Below are 20,133 nucleotides of genomic sequence, written 5' to 3' on the forward strand. Positions count from 1 at the left end.
GTAGTGATATGATACCAGACCACCCAGGCTTTTAATACTCCCCTCCTGTCTCATAGGAGGCTTAGCCATGGAGGAAAGCGTTTGAATGCCTAATCTTCCCTAACTCCTCAGGTTTTATTAATCACGCTGTGCATGAGAGGAAAACACACGATTCTTCTTGAGGAGAACTCTCAGCTTTAATAAATATGCCATTGAGACCTGCTGTATCTTCATCTCAATCCTACTGATTCCTGTACAGTTAAAATGACTGTTTACTGTCTTTGACATGTCAGAAAGCGATTAAGGGTGTTTAACAATGATGGGGTGTTTTGTTTATGCTCAACTATCTGTGGCCTGCATCCAATGATTTCTTCCATTTCCCTCTAGATGATGATCTTGGAAAGTCCGACAGTTCCTCTGGCAGCATGGACAGCTTTCAGGTAGGTCCTACTTTCTCAGCCGGGTGCTCATACATTCGGTACATCATCACATGGAGTTGCAGCATTGAGCCTCTGTTCCTCATTGAAGTTGTAAGGAAGAGGGCCTCTTTAGCCACACACATGTGGCTTGGATTTAGATTTAAGAGATGCTGGTTACACACCTAATTTCTCAGTCATTCATTTGTTTTTGTGGATCTGATTTGACATTAAACACAGACCTCTTGTCATTGCGTTTCATCCCAAAAAACAACACTGTAAATATGCAGGAGTGGAAAAAGCTGACTCTTGCTTTGGCATAATGACACATGCATCAAGAGTATTACAGATTTTTTTTTAGGATAGAAACATTTTTTTAAACGATTTACTGACTGGTGATTTACAGGCGGCAGACGTTTTTTGGGGTTTTTGTCAGCTTCTCATGCTGTTACATTGTTAAGTGGCACGCAATAACAAAGCCATATGTGCATGGAAACTGGTTGTATCAGTTAACTGGGAAACAGTTTGACAGGTTACAGTGTGCTGCACTGAAGTGTGTGCTTGCACCACCTGATAAATCCAACTGACTGGAAATCTCCCAGACGATGTTTCTCATGTTTCAGACAGTATGTGGTTTGAATTTCGAAAAATGCCTTTCCCCTCCTCAGAGCGCACGAGATATCGAGTCTAGGATGAGGAACGAGACCAGATTGAAGTTGTTCACGCTGGACCCTGACACACAGGTAATTAAATGTAAAGCTCATTTTAGTCCACTTATTTCCATGTGGCAATGAGATCACACCGAACACTTCCTAATGAAATGTGATAACTTCCATCGTACTGTCTTCAGAAACTAGATTTCTCAGGAATAGAGCCGGATGTGAAGCAGTTCGAGGAGAAGTTTGGCAAGCGTGTTCTGGTGAACTGCAACGACCTCTCGTTCAACCTGCAAAGCTGCGTGGCCGAGAACGAGGAGGGACCAACCACAAACGTAAGACACACTAGGCCCTAAATAACTGAAATATCGTTATCCAGATGACTGAAGACAGATGAGATGTTTTTGTAGAGCGGCCGGATTGACTCCTCTCATTAGTCGAGCTGCTGACGGACTCCTGTTGGCATAGCAACCAGGCACCGGGCTCAGTCATGGCGAGCAATCTGTATAATGGAGCCTGATGTCCCGCTGTCCCTCCGAACAGAGACTGTCTATTAAAGAGTCAGTTAACAAGACTCCACACTGTCACACATACACACACTTTGAATCGTGTTCAACCAGCTCTCTCTATTGGTGCGTCCCGAGCATTGGATGATCTTTACTGTAAGATGACATTTATCTTTGTGAATATGTAGTTTTTTTTTTTGTTTTTATATTTATTTACATTGAGATGACTTAATTTAAGTAGTTGTATCTGTATTGTTTTTGGTTTAAAGTGTCCTTATTTTAGTGTAGATGTGGAACTATATAACACAGTGCACGTTGCCTGTAGTGTTGTTAATTATTTTGGATGGCTGAGTAAGAGGGTTAAGTGATGTATTACATTTGCTGTCAGAGTCCTGCTGAAGCGCCCATTTAAGTGGACTCTTTACCCCAGTCCCGAAAGTAGTTGTAATGTAGTAATTATCTAGTTAACAACAGTTTGGTTACCTGATTATGCAGACTGGTTGACGAAATGCACAAGTTGAAACAATCCTCAGCATCATCTGGTCCAATACAGCATTGTTACAGTACTGACCTTCTTCTCCAGGTGGAGCCATTTTATGTCACCCTGTCACTGTTCGACATCCAGAACGGCAGGAAGATCTCCTCTGACTTCCACGTGGACTTAAACCACCTCTCTGTAAGGGGCATGGTGCCCAGTAACACCAGTCAGTATATGAACGGGGGAGGGGACACCCACCCAGAGGGGCAACGATTGGTCCATGGAGTGCCAGAGGCCGCCATGCAGTATCCAAGACAGGTACAAATACAGAAAAGCATACCTCAAAACAAAATGAAATAATAAATAAGACTACAGTCATGCTAGTGTCCTTATGAAACTGCACTGTTCACAGTGGTGCTTTGAGCTAAGTGCTAACGTCAGCATGCTAACAACGATGCAAACATGCTGATGTTTAGCTGGTATAATGTTTACCATGTGTGCCATATTTTTTTGCTAATCAGCTCTAAACACAGAGCTAAGCTGAGGCTGATGAGAATGTTTTGAGGGGAATTAGTTTTGCAGGTATTTGGTCGTAGACATGATGATGGCGGCGTTAGAGGAAAAGTCAGGGGATCACCAAATCTATTACGATACATCCTGAGGGGGGTATGAATGTCTGTGTTTGCTCAACAACTCCCCCGTTTGAATGTGTGTCTTGTTTCATATTCAGATCTATCATTTCAGATGTCAAATACATGTTTAACATTCAGGAAATTCTAACCGTTTTCACCGTCTCCACAGGGAGTGTTCTCGGTAACATGCCCCCATCCAGATATCTTCCTGGTGGCTCGCATAGAGAAGGTGCTTCAGGGGGGAATCAACCACTGTGCCGAGCCCTACATGAAGAGTTCAGACTCCACCAAGGTACTGACCCACCCATGAACCTCCATCACCGTCCTCTGCACGAGGCAGCACGTTCCCCCGGACTCAGCAGATTCCACCAGATTATTCCACATTATGCACAGATAATCGTCCTTGTTTTTAAGCGCCGACCAGTTGCTCAACACAAGCATTGACTTTGGCTGTACAAATGCGGTTGTGCACCCTGACGGGACTGTGGGGGGGGGGGGGGGGGGGGGGGGTTGTGTATGGCAGCGAGCAGAATATGTTACCGTGCTGCAGGGCTGAGACCAACTTGTGTGTCAAAGCGATGAAGCTCAACTCACACTGTGTTCCTGTTTTACACTAGGTGGCACAGAAGGTCCTGAAAAATGCCAAGCTGGCATGTTGCCGACTAGGCCAGTACAGGATGCCTTTTGCCTGGGCAGCAAGGTACTTTATCTCTTTTAATAATGAAGCTTTTTAAGTGTCTGTTCTGTCTTCTGTCCGCTTCTCAAATATAAACATTTGCTCCTTTCTCTGTTTTTTTATCAGTGTAAATCTTTTTTAAGATGTCACCTTGGGCTTAATAGATTCATTAATAGATTAAACAATTATGGAAATAATTGGGAGATGCAGCCCTAGACTGTAAATAGTCTTTCCTTTGTCAAATGAAACATTAGCATCCAAGTACTTTAGCTCACTCAAACAGTTCATACATGTGTGTTCAGGGTAATAGAAATGTTCCTGACTCTTCTTTTACTTCTCGCAGGCCTTTGTTTAAAGATGCTTCAGGGACGCTTGACAAAAGTGCTCGTTTCTCAGCTCTGTACAGACAGGACAGCAACAAGCTATCCAATGACGATATGCTCAAACTGCTCGCCGATTTCAGAAAGTTAGTAACGCTTCTATGAGTGCTCTGTGTTATACATTGTCTGAGTAGTCTTGCAGATGTTCTGGAAAGGCAAATATGGAAAATATGTTCCTATAGGTTGTACTTTGGGAAATGCTGGTCAGTTTTAAAAATAAGATGTTTGCTCACATATGAATGTGGTGTGTGTGTGTGTGTACCATTTCTAGATAGCTACGGCTTGACTGTAATTTATTTCCCTTTCCCCAGGCCAGAGAAGATGGCCAAGCTGCCTGTAATCCTAGGAAACCTTGATGTTACCATTGACAATGTAGCCCCCGACTTGACAAGTAAGGCCTCTAAATTTGGCCTGTGCAGCCAACATGAGAGATGAAAGCTGCTCAGAGCAGAGTGTTTATTTGGTCTCCCTCCCTCCTGCTTCTGTATATAGATTGTGTTACCTCATCCTACATTCCTGTGAAGCAGTTTGATGTCAGTGAGAAGACCAACGTCTTCTTTGAAGTGGAGGAGTTTGTGCCGTGCATAGCCAAATGTTCCCAGCCTTTCACCATCTACAACAATCACCTCTATGTCTACCCGAAGCACTTGAAATACGACAGCCAAAAGTCATTCACAAAGGTATCTCAAACTTTTATTGCGTAGTGTTACTTTGCATGTTAATTGTCAAGGGAGGAGGAATTATAATGACTTTGTCTGGACAGATTCTCTAAATTTAAATTATTGTGGTCTGAAGCTACGGCACTTTTTTCTCATGGTTTGGCTAACTGGGTACATTTTTCTCCTTGTCTGCCCTCAGGCTAGAAACATAGCTGTCTGCATTGAGTTCAAGGACTCGGATGAAGAAGAGGCAGTTTCACTAAAGGTAAACTCAAATCTATCCTGGAAGTGCTTCCAAATCCCCAAAGAAAAGCCCCTCCCGTCACAAGAGCCCACTAACTATTGCTGTCATTCCACAGTGCATCTATGGCCGACCTGGAGGACCCTTGTTTACCAAAAATGCCTTTGCTGCAGTATTACATCACCAGCACAACCCCGAATTCTACGATGAGGTAAGACGCACTGCATCAAATGTCTTTAAACAGAAAAGGAGTCAAGACAATCAATGACTGTGTTTTTATTTGTGCTCTTGTTCCTTAGTTTAAGATTGAGCTGCCAACCCAGCTCCACGAGAAACACCATCTGCTCTTCACCTTCCACCACGTCAGCTGTGACAGCAACAGCAAGGCAAGCACCAAAAGGAGAGACCTGGTTGAGACTCAAGGTGACACTGATTCACAATCGCATAGCTAAAAAATATATGTATTTTGCATCCGGCTCTTAGCTGACTATCTTTGCCTCTTTCTCTGCCCTCAGTGGGTTACGCCTGGCTCCCCCTGCTGAAAGATGGCCGGGTGACCATGAACGAGAGTCAGATCCCTGTGGCTGCCAACCTGCCTGCTGGATACCTCAATTGTCAGGAGGGGGCCAGCAAGGTAGATTGCGTCCCGAAATTGTGAAGCAGTAATGGCTTGGCTTCGTCTCCTCAGAGTTGAAGTGCTGTCCTCTCTTTCTCAATCTTTAGTGCAAAGCTGTTTTAAATGAATATGTCAATAAATGTCAAGCCAAAAGCCACAACCCACAATATGAAAACTTGACTTTTAATGGGATATGAAAGTCTGCAACAAAAGGGCATATTTATACTCATCATTCCTGCAGAATGTTTACTGAATTATTGAGACTTATTATTGCCTTTTCTATGTATTACAGCATTCTGTCCCTGAAGTCAAATGGGTGGATGGAGGCAAGCCTATATTTAAGGTGTCCACTCACCTCGTTTCCACTGTCTACACTCAGGTTTGTTTTTGTTTTAACAAACGGTTAGTACTAGTTATAGTGCTGATTCATCTGCAACCCTTTTCTCTCTTTTTTTTGTCAAATCTGAAGTTGCGATGCGGTTTCATTAAAACACAGCTTTGTGGAATCAACTTCTGTAGCCTGACGTTCTTTGTGTCTCTCGCAGGATCAACATTTGCACAATTTCTTTCATCACTGTCAGGGCAGCGCACCTGCACCCCAGGTGTCCGGAGGAGAACTTGTGAAATACCTGAAGGTAAAACAATATAAGTATAAAATCAAGGGATTCACTACAGATACTGACTTTAATACATGCCAATTAATGTTACAAAATGCTTTTTGTTCAATTAATTTGTTAAGATTATATGTTCTAATTCACATTATTATGTTTTTATTATTATATATATATTTTTAAAAAGGATATATGTTTTCCTTCATGTTGTTTATTTCTAACAAGAATGTGTAGACATTGTCTTTTTCGTAGATTAACTAATTGGCTAGTAATGGCTGTACGTACAAGTTTGAGAGAACATTTTTTAAAAGACTACACTGAGTCATATTTAAACCATAATACACAATGTTGACATACAGTCTATATTGCAGTCATTGTATATACTGTATAACTGAGTGCACATGCAAAGGATTGGGATTCAAGTCTGAACAGAATTAAGTTAGATACCTATTTTTGGATACCTGAAGGTATTTGTCAGACATGTTTTCATGTCTGTAACTTCTCTGTATTATGTTGCAAGCTAACCGTAGCTCATACTCACCGTGGAACCGCAGACAGTCACACTTGGTTAGAGCTGAATCACAGGGATGTGATTAATGCTGGGCGATGTGCTGTAGCCTTCCAACAGTGCACTCTTCTGGACTATTTGTGAAGAGCTATTTCCATTGACATTTATACAGGATTTAGTTGTTCCTTGCCTGCAACGATTAGGCCGATACCAGTAAATCTGTCAAATATCAACCCCTTGTTGGCTTGATACTTTTTCCACTTTTATTTCTTTGGTTCTGTATCACTTTTTCCATCAATCACTCTTATTCCAGTTCATGGGAATCTCAGTTCACTCTTCCCCAGGTAGACACTAACAACCAGAGCAACACTTGGTCCAAAGTATCTCTTGGGTTCTAATGTAAACACAGCAGTGAACACGAACAATAGCCAGAGGGTCAAACAGCAGGTTGGCCATGTTGACTGGCAGCTCGTCAAATTACTTGGCAGGGCTTGTGTTAGTTTCCTGTACAGAGCAAAATGCACCAGTACCTACACTCTGCCATGTTCCAGCCAACTGAAGCATAAGTTGTGGGTGATTTGCACAGTGTTCTTTACGCATGTCCTCCTGTTCACACGTTGTTATTGGTAGGCTTCTGCAGCTCTTTGTTTGAGTAACGAGAGAAGGTGATGTCTCTGTTTTCCACATGTATTCTCCTCATTATACGTGTAGGGCCATGCAGTCAAATTCTGGATAAACAAATGTCTGTGATGTTTTACCTTCAGAGTCTGCATGCCATGGAGAGCCATGTGATGATCAAGTTCCTGCCCACTACCCTGAATCAGCTGTTTAGGGTGCTAACCAGTGCCACCCAAGAGGACGTGGCAGTCAACGTCACCAGGCAGGTTTCCTCTGGACGATCCCTGACTTTAGCTTAAAATTCAAGTAATGTCATGTAAATGACGATAAACAAATGTACATAGAATTGGAAAAATTACATTTTCAGTATTTATGTATAAAAGAGAGCTCGGTAGAGTTTACAACTATTTTTAAATTCTTTAGTGTAAAAATGATGATTTGCATGATTTTTTTATTTTTATTTATACGACATACCTGTCAATAGGACTTTCTGGCATGAAAGAACTTTGTGGGAATGATCTAAAACAAACACAATGTAAATAACTGTTATTAAAAGATGCCTCCTCCAACATGCTTCCCTTTTCCATTGTTTCCTTTTAGAGTCATGATTCACATTGTTGCACAGTGCCACGAGGAGGGTTTGGAGCACCACCTGAGATCCTATGTGAAGGTAAAAGTCACAAGCCACATAAAACAACTCAATATCTATGTTATTGTGTGCCTGTACTCATAGTTCTCTCTGCATGTGTCTGTTCATGTGACAGTTTGTATTCAAGACTGAGCCACAAACGTCCGCCACCAACCGATTAGTGCACGAGGAGCTGGCTAAAGCCATGACTGCTATCTTGAAGCCTTCCACAGACTTCCTCACGAGTAACAAGCTCCTCAAGGTGATATAGTTGTACTTTTTTTAGAGGATTACACGGTGTATGATTATAACTGCCATGAATTTCCTCTTTATTGCTCTCTGATTGATGTTTGTCTGCCCTGCAGTACTCCTGGTATTTCTTTGAAGCCTTAGTCAAGTCCATGGCTCAGTACTTGATTGAGAGCTGTAAAGTGAAGGTGAGTCTGCCGCAACATTTGTGTTTGACTCAGGGGTGCTTTTTACCAGCTTAGGCTCCTCGCTGTGGTTACAACATGCCAGGTCTTGTGGACAGCCGCAGCACCACAGTCAAAGTAGGATGTATCCACGGTCTGTCCCACACTGCTTTGCAGTTTAATTGGCTGCATTTGTTCATACCCCATAAGCAACCACATCCCTGTGTTTAACCTCCACTGGCGTAAAGTGGAGGTCACAGTGGAAGCAAGTAAACGCTCCACAAGAGTGGCTCACACCACCTTAGAAACTGTTTCAGTTAAAGTACAAGGCTGGGGATATGCTATATTTTTGCTATTGTCAACAAATCCTGCAAAAAGACCAAAACCATCAATATGTACTGAAGGAACATGGTTCACATGCAACAGTGTGGCTCGTTGATGTGGCACAGAAGAATAAGCTATATGAGGCTTTGGTTATAAAAACAAGACGTGTTATTCATGCATTGTAGATTTTGGTCTTTTCATGGGATATTTTTTCATCATAAAACTAATTAAGAATATCACCTTTAACCCTTTTAAACTGGGGTGTGTTACTCTGTGTAATAACATTTGTACGAACGTCCGTGCTGTGTCCTACAGCTGTCCAGGAATCAGCGCTTCTCAGCATCCTTCCATCACTCTGTGGAGACGCTGGTCAACATGATGATGCCACACATCACTCAGAAATATAAAGACAACCTAGATGCTGCCAGGAATGCCAACCACAGTCTGGCGGTCTTCATCAAGGTCAGGAGCGACAGCTACTGTCATGGTGTTTGAGAGCACCATCTGTTTTCAAGTATACACTTGAGACTTATTTTCTTTTCCCCCATCCTTCTGTAGCGCTGTTTCAACCTGATGGACAGAGGCTTTATGTTCAAGCAGATCAACAACTACATCAACTGCTTTATGCCTGGAGACCCAAAGGTACATGATGAAAACAGTAGAAGCATTTATACAAACAAATAGTAGTGTCCTGATGGAGGCTATCAGGCTGTGCTCCAAGTATGTTTTTTGAGGAGGTTGTGTTTGAGTGTTGTGTTTAAGCTGCTGCTCTGGTTTCTGTCCTTTCCGAATGCAGACGCTGTTTGAGTTCAGGTTTGAGTTCCTACGTGTTGTGTGCTACCACGAGCACTACGTCCCCTTAAACCTGCCCATGCCATTTGGAAAGGGAAGAATACTGAGATTTCAAGGTGAGGAGATCATCAAATGTACCTGTACCGAGCCTGATTGTGGTTTAATTAAAATTAGGTTTTCTGTTAATGTAGCAGTCTTTTTTGATTCTACAGAAAGCACTTTTTTTGTGTTCCTCAATTAGCTTTATTATCTCCAAATGATGCGGTGGAGTCGTGTGATAATCTAGTAGGTAGGTGCAAGGGTGCGCTGCTTGCATGCCATCTGAAGAGCAGACTTTGATCTAATCATTCAACCGTGACCAGAATGGGTAAAATGATTGGCTCCAAATTCTGAACTCAATCAGTTATATTCCTCTATTGCCGCATCCTGGTTGATGTAGCATGATTGTGTATCTATCTTTTTCAAGACACTGTACAGACAGATTATACTGTTTATTATTTGCGGCGGTATGTGAGTATAGAGGCTGAGATTGGCTCTTTGTGCAGATGTGGGTGATTATGTGTGCAAGTAGGTTTTTTTTTCTGTCTTGATGTGGTTTGGGATTTATGACTATAATTCCAAAAGACACGTTATTTACTGTCATTTCTAAAGAATCAGATCCTTTTAATGCTTGCATGCTAAAAGAAAATGCTGGTTTTAAAAAGATTAAAGTCGTTAAAACATTGTGTTTAACTTGATTACAGCCATTTTTGGGGAATCTTTGTGCAATTTGGTGTTGCTTTACTTGTCTAAGATAATGCTGGGAACCATCTGTGAACAGCTTTTTTTAATTTAACTTTTATTGTACCAGATTTTTCTCATTGCGATTTTAAAATCTTTCTTTCGAGGGAGTCCTGAAAGCTCAATCATAAGCTTTAATCCCGTTTGTCTGTTTCAACAAAGATCACTGTTGTCTGTTGTGGAGCAGCCGCTCAGTCACACAGCCTGAATCTATACCAATCACAAACAACAAAAGACATAAATGCCAAGCTTTTCTGTTCGAAGTCAACATCAATAATCTGTCAGCGAGGGAGATTTCCAAGCTTTAACGGTGTCAACAATCTGTATTCTGTCCAAGCTTTCCTGTTTTCTTGTTGTTAATTGAATTGTGTCTGATTTGATATTAAATAACAATGTACTCTCATTGTTTGTGACTTCATCTCTATTCACCTCCTTCACTCACTTCTCTGTCAGCCAATCCTAATGTCTTCATCCTCTTCTTCCTCCACTCAGACCTCCAGATGGATTATTCACTGACAGACGACTTCTGCAAGAACCACTTCCTGGTCGGACTGCTGCTCAGGGAGGTCAGTGCAGCTCTGCAGGAGTTCAGGGAGATTCGTCAGATAGCCATCCATGTGCTAAAGAATCTGATGATAAAGCACACGTTTGATGACCGCTACATCTCCAAAGTAAGCAGTGCCCTCTGACCTCCATCTCTTTTATTTCCACTTTCCTTCAGTGTCGGACGTGTGCGATCTTGAGAGACTCTTTAAGATGATTTATGTGTTTTCAGAGCCAGCAAGCCAGGTTGGCCACCCTGTACTTTCCCTTGTTTGGTCTCCTCCAAGAGAACGTCAACAGGCTGAATGTGAAGGAAGTGTCCCCATTCGCCGTCAACCACTCCAACAATGTAAGGGAGCCATCTAGTGGCGTCTTTTTAGTATTCTATCTACCTTTCATTCACAAGATAAATGAAGAGAGACGTGAAAACATCACACAATCCTACCTCCTGACATCCATACCCAAACAAATATAAAATACACAAAGAGAAGCAAAATCATAGTAATGACATAAAAGGGTGCTGCAGCAGTCCTACAATATGAGTTATTATTATTTGTACATATCATTATTTGACATGGGGCCATACAAAGATGAAGATGTAAACAGTGAAAATTGTCATATACAGCCATACATATATTAATTTGTTTTCTAGCTGCATCATATCTAATTTTGTTAAAATGTTTTCAGCCAAGACTTAAACCTAGTGGTTTTCCTTACGTACGTACCTCATATAGTATGTGAGTCTGTGTCCATTATACTGTTGTTTTTCCTCAGAATGGAAGAGATGATTCACTTCTTACCAACGCTTTGATGACACCTCCCAGATCCAGCACCTTTCTGGACACCAGCTTGCACAAAGATGTTTTTGGAGTCATCTCTGGCACCTGTGAGTGGACAGACAATGCTGGGAAATGGAAAAACATGTACAACCTTTGGGTTTTACATTACTATAAAACTGCTCCTTTTTGTTTTTGGCAGCTTCACCTCACACGTCGTCAACCCCCAACATCAACTCTGTGCGCCACGCAGACTCCCGCGGCTCACTCATCAGCACTGATTCTGGCAACAGCCTGTCCGAGAAGCACAATGACAAGGGCAACTCTCTGGACAAGGTACATCTCACAAATTGCCTGTAAAGTTTATGCCTGTAAAGTAATTTCATACAACGTGTCAGATATCAAATGTAGGCTTCCTGTGACATGCATTTTTAGCGTGCCCCGGACATATCAGAGATCACCTTGTTGTGACAAAAGCACCTCAGAAAGTCACCCCTTGTTAACTTGTCCCATTAACTTCCCCACCTTATGTGTGCGGCTGTCCACGGCAGAAGGAGAAGTTTGTATGGAGACACTCTGTCAATGTCCTGCGCTACTTTACGGAGACTGAGGAGTCCATGCTCTCCGTGCGCACCAAGCGTGTCACCATGGACTTCTCCCTACTCTCTGTCCCCTGTGTGCCAGAGAGCGCCCTGCAGCCCAGCATTTCACTTCAAGTACAAAGTGCCGCTCATCCTCCTCCCTAGGAGTGTCCCATCTGGGAATGTTAGTGTGTGTGTGTGGGAGTTTCCTCGTGTCCTAAACCCTATAAGCCCTTTCTTTGCCAGATGACTCTAAGGCTTTGACCTGTTTGTACTCTGGGGCCGTAAAGCAGAGTTGCTGTACCACAGGGCCTCAAGGGGTTTGTCTCTGCTCTTTTTCCAGATGTTTAGAAGCATGCACGCTCAAGGGATTTTGTCACTTTTGAGTTCCTCTCACGTGTGCCGTGTCATTTTTGCTTTCACTGAGAGACAGCCTCAAGCTAAATTTAAATCTGAGAGGAAGTCCATTAAACACAAATTATTTGATTTTCACTATCTGCGCTGTGTTTAATTTACTGTTGAAGCTGTTTGTGGTAGCTTTTATCACAACGTGTGCAACAGCATAAAGGGAAAAGAGGGACACTCACGACTATCAACCCAAACTGCTTTAGCTCAAACTCTTAGAAGTGCTTGAAAATAACTGCACCACAGCTTTTGTCCACCTTTTCAGGAAAAACTAACTTTAGCCATGAACTGAACCACTCCCCAAAACACTCGTTAAAAAGCCAAAGCCATAGCCTCATACTTTCCATTAAGTCATCCCCAGCTAGTTTCATGGTCTAGACTAACTGCTGGCAAGGGAACGTGCTTGGTACATCGCCAACCCCTCTATGTGGTAGAGCTGTTGCTCCACTGGTTTGGTTCTCTCTTCTCCCTGCTCTCTGCCTCAGCTGGAGAAATGGCGTTTGTTTTCCGTTTGCAGTTTTTCCACAACAATAAGAGCCCTGCTACATCAAGAGTGAGTGACTCCACTAGTGTAGCTTGACGACTGTAACCACAGGCCTTCAGAAAACTCTTACTACTCATATTCATAACATCTTTAAAAGTCCCTGTGTATAGTTTTCACTACTTTTAATGTCTAATGCAATACAGGTCCAAGACTCAGTTGTCTAGACTTTGAACTATGACCACAAAACTAGATGTAAACTGTTCAAGAAAATCTTTGTATTTTGTAATTTCTATGACAAATACCCTTTGTCTTTTGGAAATACAAAATATAAACTGACAATAGTTTCTGTAGACAGTACTTGTGGTTTATCTTGAGGCAGCAAAAGGAGCTAGACAGAGCAAAGAGCCATCCAGGATAATATATTTGTCTGTCCTCTGCCTGACCGGATGCTTTGTCCCTCAGAACCAGGCTGCTTCAACCCTGGGCAGTACGCTGCTGCGATGTGATAAACTGGACCAGTCAGAGATCAAGAGCCTCCTCATGTGCTTCTTGCATGTGCTCAAAAGCATGTCTGAAGGTAACATGTCACTCCATCTCTCTCCTCAATATCTGTGCTCACCATCTTTCTGTCTCGATGCATAAACACTGAGCACACTTACATGTCTACAATGTCAATCTGTCTTTTTCCAGATGCTCTGTTCACATACTGGAACAAGGCTTCATCCGCTGAGTTGATGGACTTCTTCACTCTTGTCGAGTAAGATGCCTTACATTGCTTTCACGACAACCCTGACACTGCAAGTAAAGCATTAGATTTGATTGTGAGTCTCACTTCCTGTTCCTCACAGAGTGTGCCTCCATCAGTTCAGATACATGGGAAAGAGATACATCGCAAGGTAATGTTGTTGTCAGTATCTGAAAGCATTGCATGACTTCAATTCAAAAGTTTTTAAATCTGAATAATGATTGAGTTGAGTTCTTGATAAAGGATTGCAGGCTTTACGTACAGTTGTTCCTGTGTTTAGGTCGGTTTGGTCAAGTTTGCAGTCGTACTACTGCCACTTGGAGTAACAGAAGCTCCACCTTTCAGCCATTTATACATTAGCTAACTTAGACTGTTTTTAGCTTTTTCATCATTTATCCATTCGACTCTGTATCCAGTCCTTTGGCTATTTTATCAGTTTATCCATTACTTTTAGCCAATCCTTTTATCTACTTAGCTAAATATTTCAACAGTTTATTCATTACTTATCCAATTATTAATTACTTTAAAGTAACCTTTTCAACTTTGTATCCATTACTTTTCCACTCCCTAACTAGCGTTCACCACTCTAAATGACAACATGTGGTGTCTTAATGGTGACTCAATTGTTATATATTTTTTAGGTTATTTTGTCATTTCTGTTATATCAAATAAATGTAGCCACTCCACAATCTGTCCATGGACCATCTGGCACCTGCAGAAATAGCCCCTGAGGTACAAATAACCTTGGTTGGGAACCACTGTTCTAGTAGATCGATATCTGACTATTATGAGAAGACAAAATTGTCATCAAATCGTCATAACATAATGACAATGATGTAGCTACTTATTGTCTTCAATTCAGATCATCAAGTGTAAGACAGCATTGCTAATGTGTGTGACGATTGAAGGGTGTGAATGTATGTTGAGCACAATTATGTGACAAGTATTTATCCAAACACACTTACTGTAGCTCTGGCCTTGACCCCCAGAGGGCTTTGGGTGTTCACTCTCTCTAACCTCCCACCACTTTTTTTTATCTCTATTCACCTAACTGCTGGCAAGTTTAACAAAATGAAATAAAACCTGGCTCCTGCCCTCTCCTGCTTGGGTAAGACTGAAGGCGGAACTGACTTTCTCAAACTTAATGCATGATAATCGTCTCACCCAATAGAAGTTGCAGTGCTGTGACACAACCACTGGCTCTAAATTCATATAGCATCTATCTCTTCTTATGCGCATGACGTTTGCTCTAAATCACTAAAGCTGCTTCTGCAATTATGTAATTGAACTGCATGCGAAATCTACAGCACAACTTTAATGGATACATGCTTCAGTTGGTATGTGTAAAAGTCACCCAAAATGTTATGATTTACTATGATACATTTAAAATCAAACAAGATATTTAAGTAGATGCTATGAATCACGGTTTGAATACAATCAAATCTGCTTTTGCTCTCAGGACATTTGAGTGATATTTACACCACTCAAGTGTGCAAAAATGGTGTGTTATTCACCCTAACCTGCTTCGCTAACCTACCATTCGTCTAACATTGACCTGTTTCCTGAACAGGAACCAGGATGGGGCAGGACCCGTAGCACATGAGCGGAAGTCTCAGACTCTGCCTGTGTCCCGTAACAGGGCGGGAATGATGCATGCCCGCTTACAGCAGCTCAGCAGCCTGGATAACTCATACACTTTTAACCACAGTAAGTGCCCCATACTTTTCATCAAACAGCCTTTTACCAGAGGATCCCCGCCCTCCTCCGCCTCACTCTGTATAGTCTCCTCATACTTTTCACCATCATCAACATCCCCCTCATGCTCTGTTTAAACCCAGCCCGCAAGACATGGTTGCAGCATCAGTAAATTAGATTGAATTGGTGCTACGGTATTTGTGTTTAGCGTTATGATGCTTTTACCTAAAGGGCTTAAGCTATTTGCTCAGCCTGTCAAATGGCATCATTTAACTCAGTTTCTTTGTGTTTTCAGTGTAAGAAAGATTTCAAGTATTCTTGGAATATCTGTAGACCATGGTAAGAATGTATCAGGTTAGCAGGACGTCTGCAGACTGTTACTGACTTTGTTCATTTGGTTAAAATTAAGAGCATGCCCGTTTTAACTGAACACTAGCTTTCTTTCCATACCTATGGCCAGCTCATCTACTCTGAACTCCATTTTAAGATTTCATTCTCTGAAAAACAAAATCAATGGGAAATATATAGAGGTTTCATTCCAAAACACTACCTGTATATTTGAGGAAGCAAATGCTGCTTGAAACAAATTCATAAATATAAAAAAACTCAAATGTTGTCACAATTTGTTAACAACATTAGTGCCTCACCAATGCGCTATTCATTTGATAACCGGTATTGATTTTGTTTGTAGTAAGATTGTTTCAGTTTGGAATGAAATTTTCCAGCTTTGCCTTTAACGCTAAGGTCTCATATTTCAAGCGGTATGATGTTTAAATGGTCCTTCTGTGCACTGGTGGGGGTGAAACAGCTTCAGCTTTCTCTTGTGTATTCTTTAGCCTATAGTCACTCGGATGCAGACGTGTTGAATCAGTCTCTGCTAGAGGCAAACATCGCTACTGAAGTGTGCCTGACCGTCCTGGACACGCTGAGTATCTTCATCATGGGATTCAAGGTAACATAAATAACATAGTACTTGGCACACATTAACTGTACTAGTGAACGTTGCTTTGGCACCATTTTTCTTTAAATGCAGTATTTAGGTTTTAATAATTTATTCTTCATAAAAAGACCTGAATGTGAATCTTGTTTCTGTGTTTTAAATCAGATTTCATCAGTTTTTTAAGATAATCGTCTGTTTTCTCCACAGACCCAGCTGTGCTCTGACCACGGCCACAGTCCACTAATGAAGAAGGTGTTTGAAGTCCACCTCTGTTTCCTACGGATCAATCAGTCAGAGACGGCCCTCAAGCAGGTCTTCACTTCACTGCGCACCTTCATCTACAAGGTGTGAAGGACGTCGGTTTACCCACCTAACAATTCTCTGTTGTTGCTTGTTATGGTCCAAAGCATTCCCTGATGACCTGTCTCTCTTCTTCACCCTCCAGTTCCCTTGCACATTTTTTGAAGGGCGTTCTGACATGTGTGCTGCTTTCTGCTATGAGATCTTGAAGTGTTGTAACTCCAAGCTGAGCTCCATTCGCAGCGATGCAGCCCATCTGCTCTACTTCCTCATGAAGAGCAACTTTGACTACACAGGTCGCAAGTCTTTTGTCCGGACGCACTTGCAGGTGGGATAGTCCTCCTGTAGATCTAACTTAAGCTCTAAGCTCTCATGTTCACATTATTGGAACTTAATGTCCTTAAGACCCTGGACCTTGTTTAGTCGTTATATTAGCTTTATACTTCATGATCTTTCTTAATGTTGTGAGAAATACTTATTAACAGAATTTTAAAGATGTTACAGAGTTCTAGCACAGAACATGATGCATAACTTCTAACTGTTTGGGGTCCTAGCTGTAAAATATGGTTGAATACAATGCATTTTTATATTCTTTGTAACTGTGTTTGATGTTAACAGCAGCACTACCAAATCCCAAATAAGTATTTTTATCTTGTGAAATAACAATTCTTTATCATTTCCTTTTTTTTTACTTTCCATTTCATGTTTGTGCCCATTTTGTGGGAAAGGGAACTGTTAACACATTAAGAAGAAAAACGATATATTATACAAGGATGAAGTAACGAGATTCTTATAAAAATGCAAGGCTTGTACAATATTTAATGATAATAATAATTAATAATAATGTTTCTTTCTCTATTATTTAGGTGGTGATTGCTGTCAGTCAATTGATAGCTGATGTGATTGGTATTGGAAGTACCCGCTTCCAGCAGTCTCTGTCAATAATCAACAACTGTGCCAACAGTGACAAAACTATTAAGGTCAGCAATTAATTTAAGTGCATGATGGTTCCACTTTAACAGTTAAAAGTATATATGCTTGAACTAGCAATAACAGGACTGACTGCTCTCATTTCTGCATCCTCCTTAACAGAACACAGCCTTCCCATCAGATGTGAAGGACCTGACCAAACGCATCAGAACAGTTTTGATGGCCACGGCTCAGATGAAAGAGCACGAGAGAGACCCAGAGATGCTGGTGGACCTGCAGTACAGCCTCGCCAAGTCTTACGCCAGCACGCCTGAACTACGCAAGACCTGGCTGGACAGCATGGCCCGGATCCATGTGAAGAACGGAGACCTGTCAGAGGTCTGTGATAAGGGACTCTCTGTGGCTGAATAGGTTGGACTTTAGTATGATAGTGGCCAACTGAACATATGATAGACTCACTTTAGGTCTGTGTGTGGGGGATGTGTCTATACTGTATCTCATTTGTTTTGTCCAGTTTATTGCGGGTGATGCTGTCCTGTAAAATGATTAATAAATTCAACATCACTTTGCATATCTGACCTGAGTTGTTGTTCACAGGCGGCCATGTGCTATGTGCACGTTGCAGCGCTTGTGGCAGAATACCTGCGGAGAAAAGGTGCTTCATTCATTTATTTTCACACAACTTCGCTATTGTATATATTTAGTGTAATCTTTCTTGTTTTTGTTTGCCTAATGTGGCCGATTGTTATTATATTGTCTCATTCTTGTTCTGTGCACAGGCATGTTCAAGCAGGGATGCTCGGCGTTCCGTGTCGTGACTCCAAACATTGATGAAGAGGCAGCGATGATGGAGGACGTTGGCATGCAGGACGTCCATTTCAATGAAGTATGTCACTGTGCTAATGACCGTGCCAATGACCGTGACAAGCTAGCAATAATTCAGTCTGTGGTCTGACCACATCATTAGTTTTAATTGATTACGTTTAGATTTTCAAGGAGTTTTGTATTTTAATAAAGACGAGCTCCTGCACCCACTGAGGTTGAATGCACTTTTTGTGAGTTGCTTTATTAAACAAAAGCATCTACCAAAATGAATGTAATGTAATGTTAATGTATTGTACCAAGGCATATATAATTATGTTCATCTGTTGCAGGAAGTGAAAAACATTTAACATCTTATCTTAAGCTCTCCAATATTCCAGTCTTTAAATATTCAATCATCATTTAAGTATTGACTTTCTTCAGTATTTCATAACAAATTTAGTGGGTGACTGCCAAAATATCAAACAATAGACACATTACATTTTGAAATGAGACATCATTACAGTACATTTCTTCTATATTTCTTTCAATGTTATGACCACGAAAGAGGGAGAGTGACACACACTTATACGTTATAAAAAATAATAATATAATATCTTAAAGAAGGCAATTTTTTCGGCTGTCTACCTGCGTTTCACACCACACTAGAATACATGTAGCTGTGTAGAAGAGGCGTCGATTTATCGAATACTGATCTATTTTTCTCCATCTCTTGTTACCCTTCAGGACGTCTTAATGGAGCTTTTGGAGGAGTGTGCAGATGGACTGTGGAAAGCTGAGCGCTACGAACTCATCTGTGACATCTACAAGCTCATAATCCCCATTTATGAGAAGCGCAGGGACTTTGAGGTACGTTTTAACTTTTTTTATCTCCCTGCAACAAGTCCATCTAATTTAGTGTTGACATTAGTATCTACAAATACCAACCCGATTTTAAATGTTATTTTTATGAATTTGCACAGAAACTGGCCCACCTGTATGACACACTGCATCGTGCATACAGTAAAGTGACAGAGGTCATGCACACAGGAAAGAGATTGCTGGGCACCTACTTCAGAGTGGCCTTCTTTGGCCAGGTGAGTTTTAACTGTGTTATTATTTATTTGATTTTTTTGCACTAACTGTATTTAAAATGATATAATTTCACAACAGAGCAAAAGTATTAATTTGGTTGCTGAATGTTGAAAAAGTAATTCACACTGAGCATGTAGGCTGCTGAAGATGTTATATTTTAGTTTTTAAGAGCATGACCACATGCAGTGGCATTTTATGATCCACTCTAATACCCTTCTCTGCTTTCTGTCCTCTTTGAAGGCAGCGGTAAGTTGTGCAGTAGACCTTGCTAGCCTTTCTGAGCAGCATAAGTCTTTGTGTGGTGTTGGGGCTGCTTGTACTTCACGTCACCACTGCTTTTTACTCTTTTCTGGAACTGTGTTGCATGGCGCTCTTTCACTTTTGCACTCATTCCAGTGTTTCTCCTTTTGTGTTACAGATCTGACTTTGTCAGATTTAGTACTGACCCTCATTTTTGTCGTACCTTGTGAAATAATGTGTTGGGTGTGGTTGCCTCTGCCTGTGTGCTTTAATCGAGATAAACACATCCATGTCTCTTCCGACATGGTGGTCTAATCACTGACGCAGTAGTATGAATTAAAGTGTGTTGATTTTATTCAGGTTTTAGGTAGTTCTCATGGAATAACAATGATTTTATTTTCTGCTGGCCACACCCCTGTAGCAGTACCACTTTACAGACTCAGAGGCTGAGGTAAATCAATAGGAAAGCCAACATTGCAGTTGGACTGCAGTGATGTGTTAGGCAGTGTTGTGCTCCTTCTCTAATGCAATCAATGCTTTTTCAAGTGCATTGCTTATCTTTTAGCCTGTTTACTCCTCCTCTGTGCCAGCCGTAGAGTCACCCCTAATCTTGGTAGGAAACCCTTGATGTGCATGGCTTCACCCATCTGTTCATGGGACTTTTGACCATTTACCTTACAAGACA

At 41.4% G+C, this 20,133-nt stretch overlaps 1 protein-coding gene across 5 annotated transcripts in view; it reads left to right on the forward strand.

Moving 5' to 3' along the window:
• The window catches only part of LOC306703907 (dedicator of cytokinesis protein 9), a gene marked incomplete at its 5' end in the record, with an annotated part of 71,825 nt that overhangs the window by 47,172 nt on the left and 4,520 nt on the right, over positions 1 to 20,133 (forward strand). For 3 of the 5 annotated variants that reach the window (XM_079170069.1, XM_079170070.1, XM_079170072.1), the window contains 39 exons: positions 367 to 419; positions 1,064 to 1,138; positions 1,246 to 1,386; positions 2,141 to 2,353; positions 2,837 to 2,959; positions 3,285 to 3,367; positions 3,687 to 3,809; positions 4,035 to 4,114; positions 4,216 to 4,403; positions 4,582 to 4,647; positions 4,742 to 4,834; positions 4,923 to 5,046; positions 5,139 to 5,257; positions 5,532 to 5,618; positions 5,785 to 5,874; positions 7,123 to 7,238; positions 7,577 to 7,646; positions 7,741 to 7,866; positions 7,970 to 8,041; positions 8,657 to 8,803; positions 8,900 to 8,983; positions 9,138 to 9,249; positions 10,406 to 10,584; positions 10,689 to 10,805; positions 11,231 to 11,342; positions 11,435 to 11,568; positions 13,165 to 13,279; positions 13,393 to 13,459; positions 13,551 to 13,598; positions 15,018 to 15,154; positions 15,979 to 16,094; positions 16,290 to 16,427; positions 16,528 to 16,710; positions 17,249 to 17,362; positions 17,475 to 17,690; positions 17,910 to 17,967; positions 18,092 to 18,198; positions 18,861 to 18,983; positions 19,097 to 19,210. In XM_079170069.1, coding sequence (XP_079026195.1) covers positions 367 to 419; positions 1,064 to 1,138; positions 1,246 to 1,386; positions 2,141 to 2,353; positions 2,837 to 2,959; positions 3,285 to 3,367; positions 3,687 to 3,809; positions 4,035 to 4,114; positions 4,216 to 4,403; positions 4,582 to 4,647; positions 4,742 to 4,834; positions 4,923 to 5,046; positions 5,139 to 5,257; positions 5,532 to 5,618; positions 5,785 to 5,874; positions 7,123 to 7,238; positions 7,577 to 7,646; positions 7,741 to 7,866; positions 7,970 to 8,041; positions 8,657 to 8,803; positions 8,900 to 8,983; positions 9,138 to 9,249; positions 10,406 to 10,584; positions 10,689 to 10,805; positions 11,231 to 11,342; positions 11,435 to 11,568; positions 13,165 to 13,279; positions 13,393 to 13,459; positions 13,551 to 13,598; positions 15,018 to 15,154; positions 15,979 to 16,094; positions 16,290 to 16,427; positions 16,528 to 16,710; positions 17,249 to 17,362; positions 17,475 to 17,690; positions 17,910 to 17,967; positions 18,092 to 18,198; positions 18,861 to 18,983; positions 19,097 to 19,210 — 4,463 coding nt within the window. Of the gene's footprint in view, positions 1 to 366; positions 420 to 1,063; positions 1,139 to 1,245; positions 1,387 to 2,140; positions 2,354 to 2,836; positions 2,960 to 3,284; positions 3,368 to 3,686; positions 3,810 to 4,034; positions 4,115 to 4,215; positions 4,404 to 4,581; positions 4,648 to 4,741; positions 4,835 to 4,922; positions 5,047 to 5,138; positions 5,258 to 5,531; positions 5,619 to 5,784; positions 5,875 to 7,122; positions 7,239 to 7,576; positions 7,647 to 7,740; positions 7,867 to 7,969; positions 8,042 to 8,656; positions 8,804 to 8,899; positions 8,984 to 9,137; positions 9,250 to 10,405; positions 10,585 to 10,688; positions 10,806 to 11,230; positions 11,343 to 11,434; positions 11,569 to 13,164; positions 13,280 to 13,392; positions 13,460 to 13,550; positions 13,599 to 15,017; positions 15,155 to 15,437; positions 15,482 to 15,978; positions 16,095 to 16,289; positions 16,428 to 16,527; positions 16,711 to 17,248; positions 17,363 to 17,474; positions 17,691 to 17,909; positions 17,968 to 18,091; positions 18,199 to 18,860; positions 18,984 to 19,096; positions 19,211 to 19,869; positions 19,900 to 20,133 lie in introns of all 5 variants that reach the window. The other 2 variants (XM_079170071.1, XM_079170073.1) reach the window with 2 other exon arrangements.

This window comes from Pholis gunnellus (genome assembly GCF_910591455.1).
Source record: "Pholis gunnellus genome assembly, chromosome: 12".
Classification (NCBI taxonomy): Eukaryota; Metazoa; Chordata; class Actinopteri; order Perciformes; family Pholidae; genus Pholis; species Pholis gunnellus.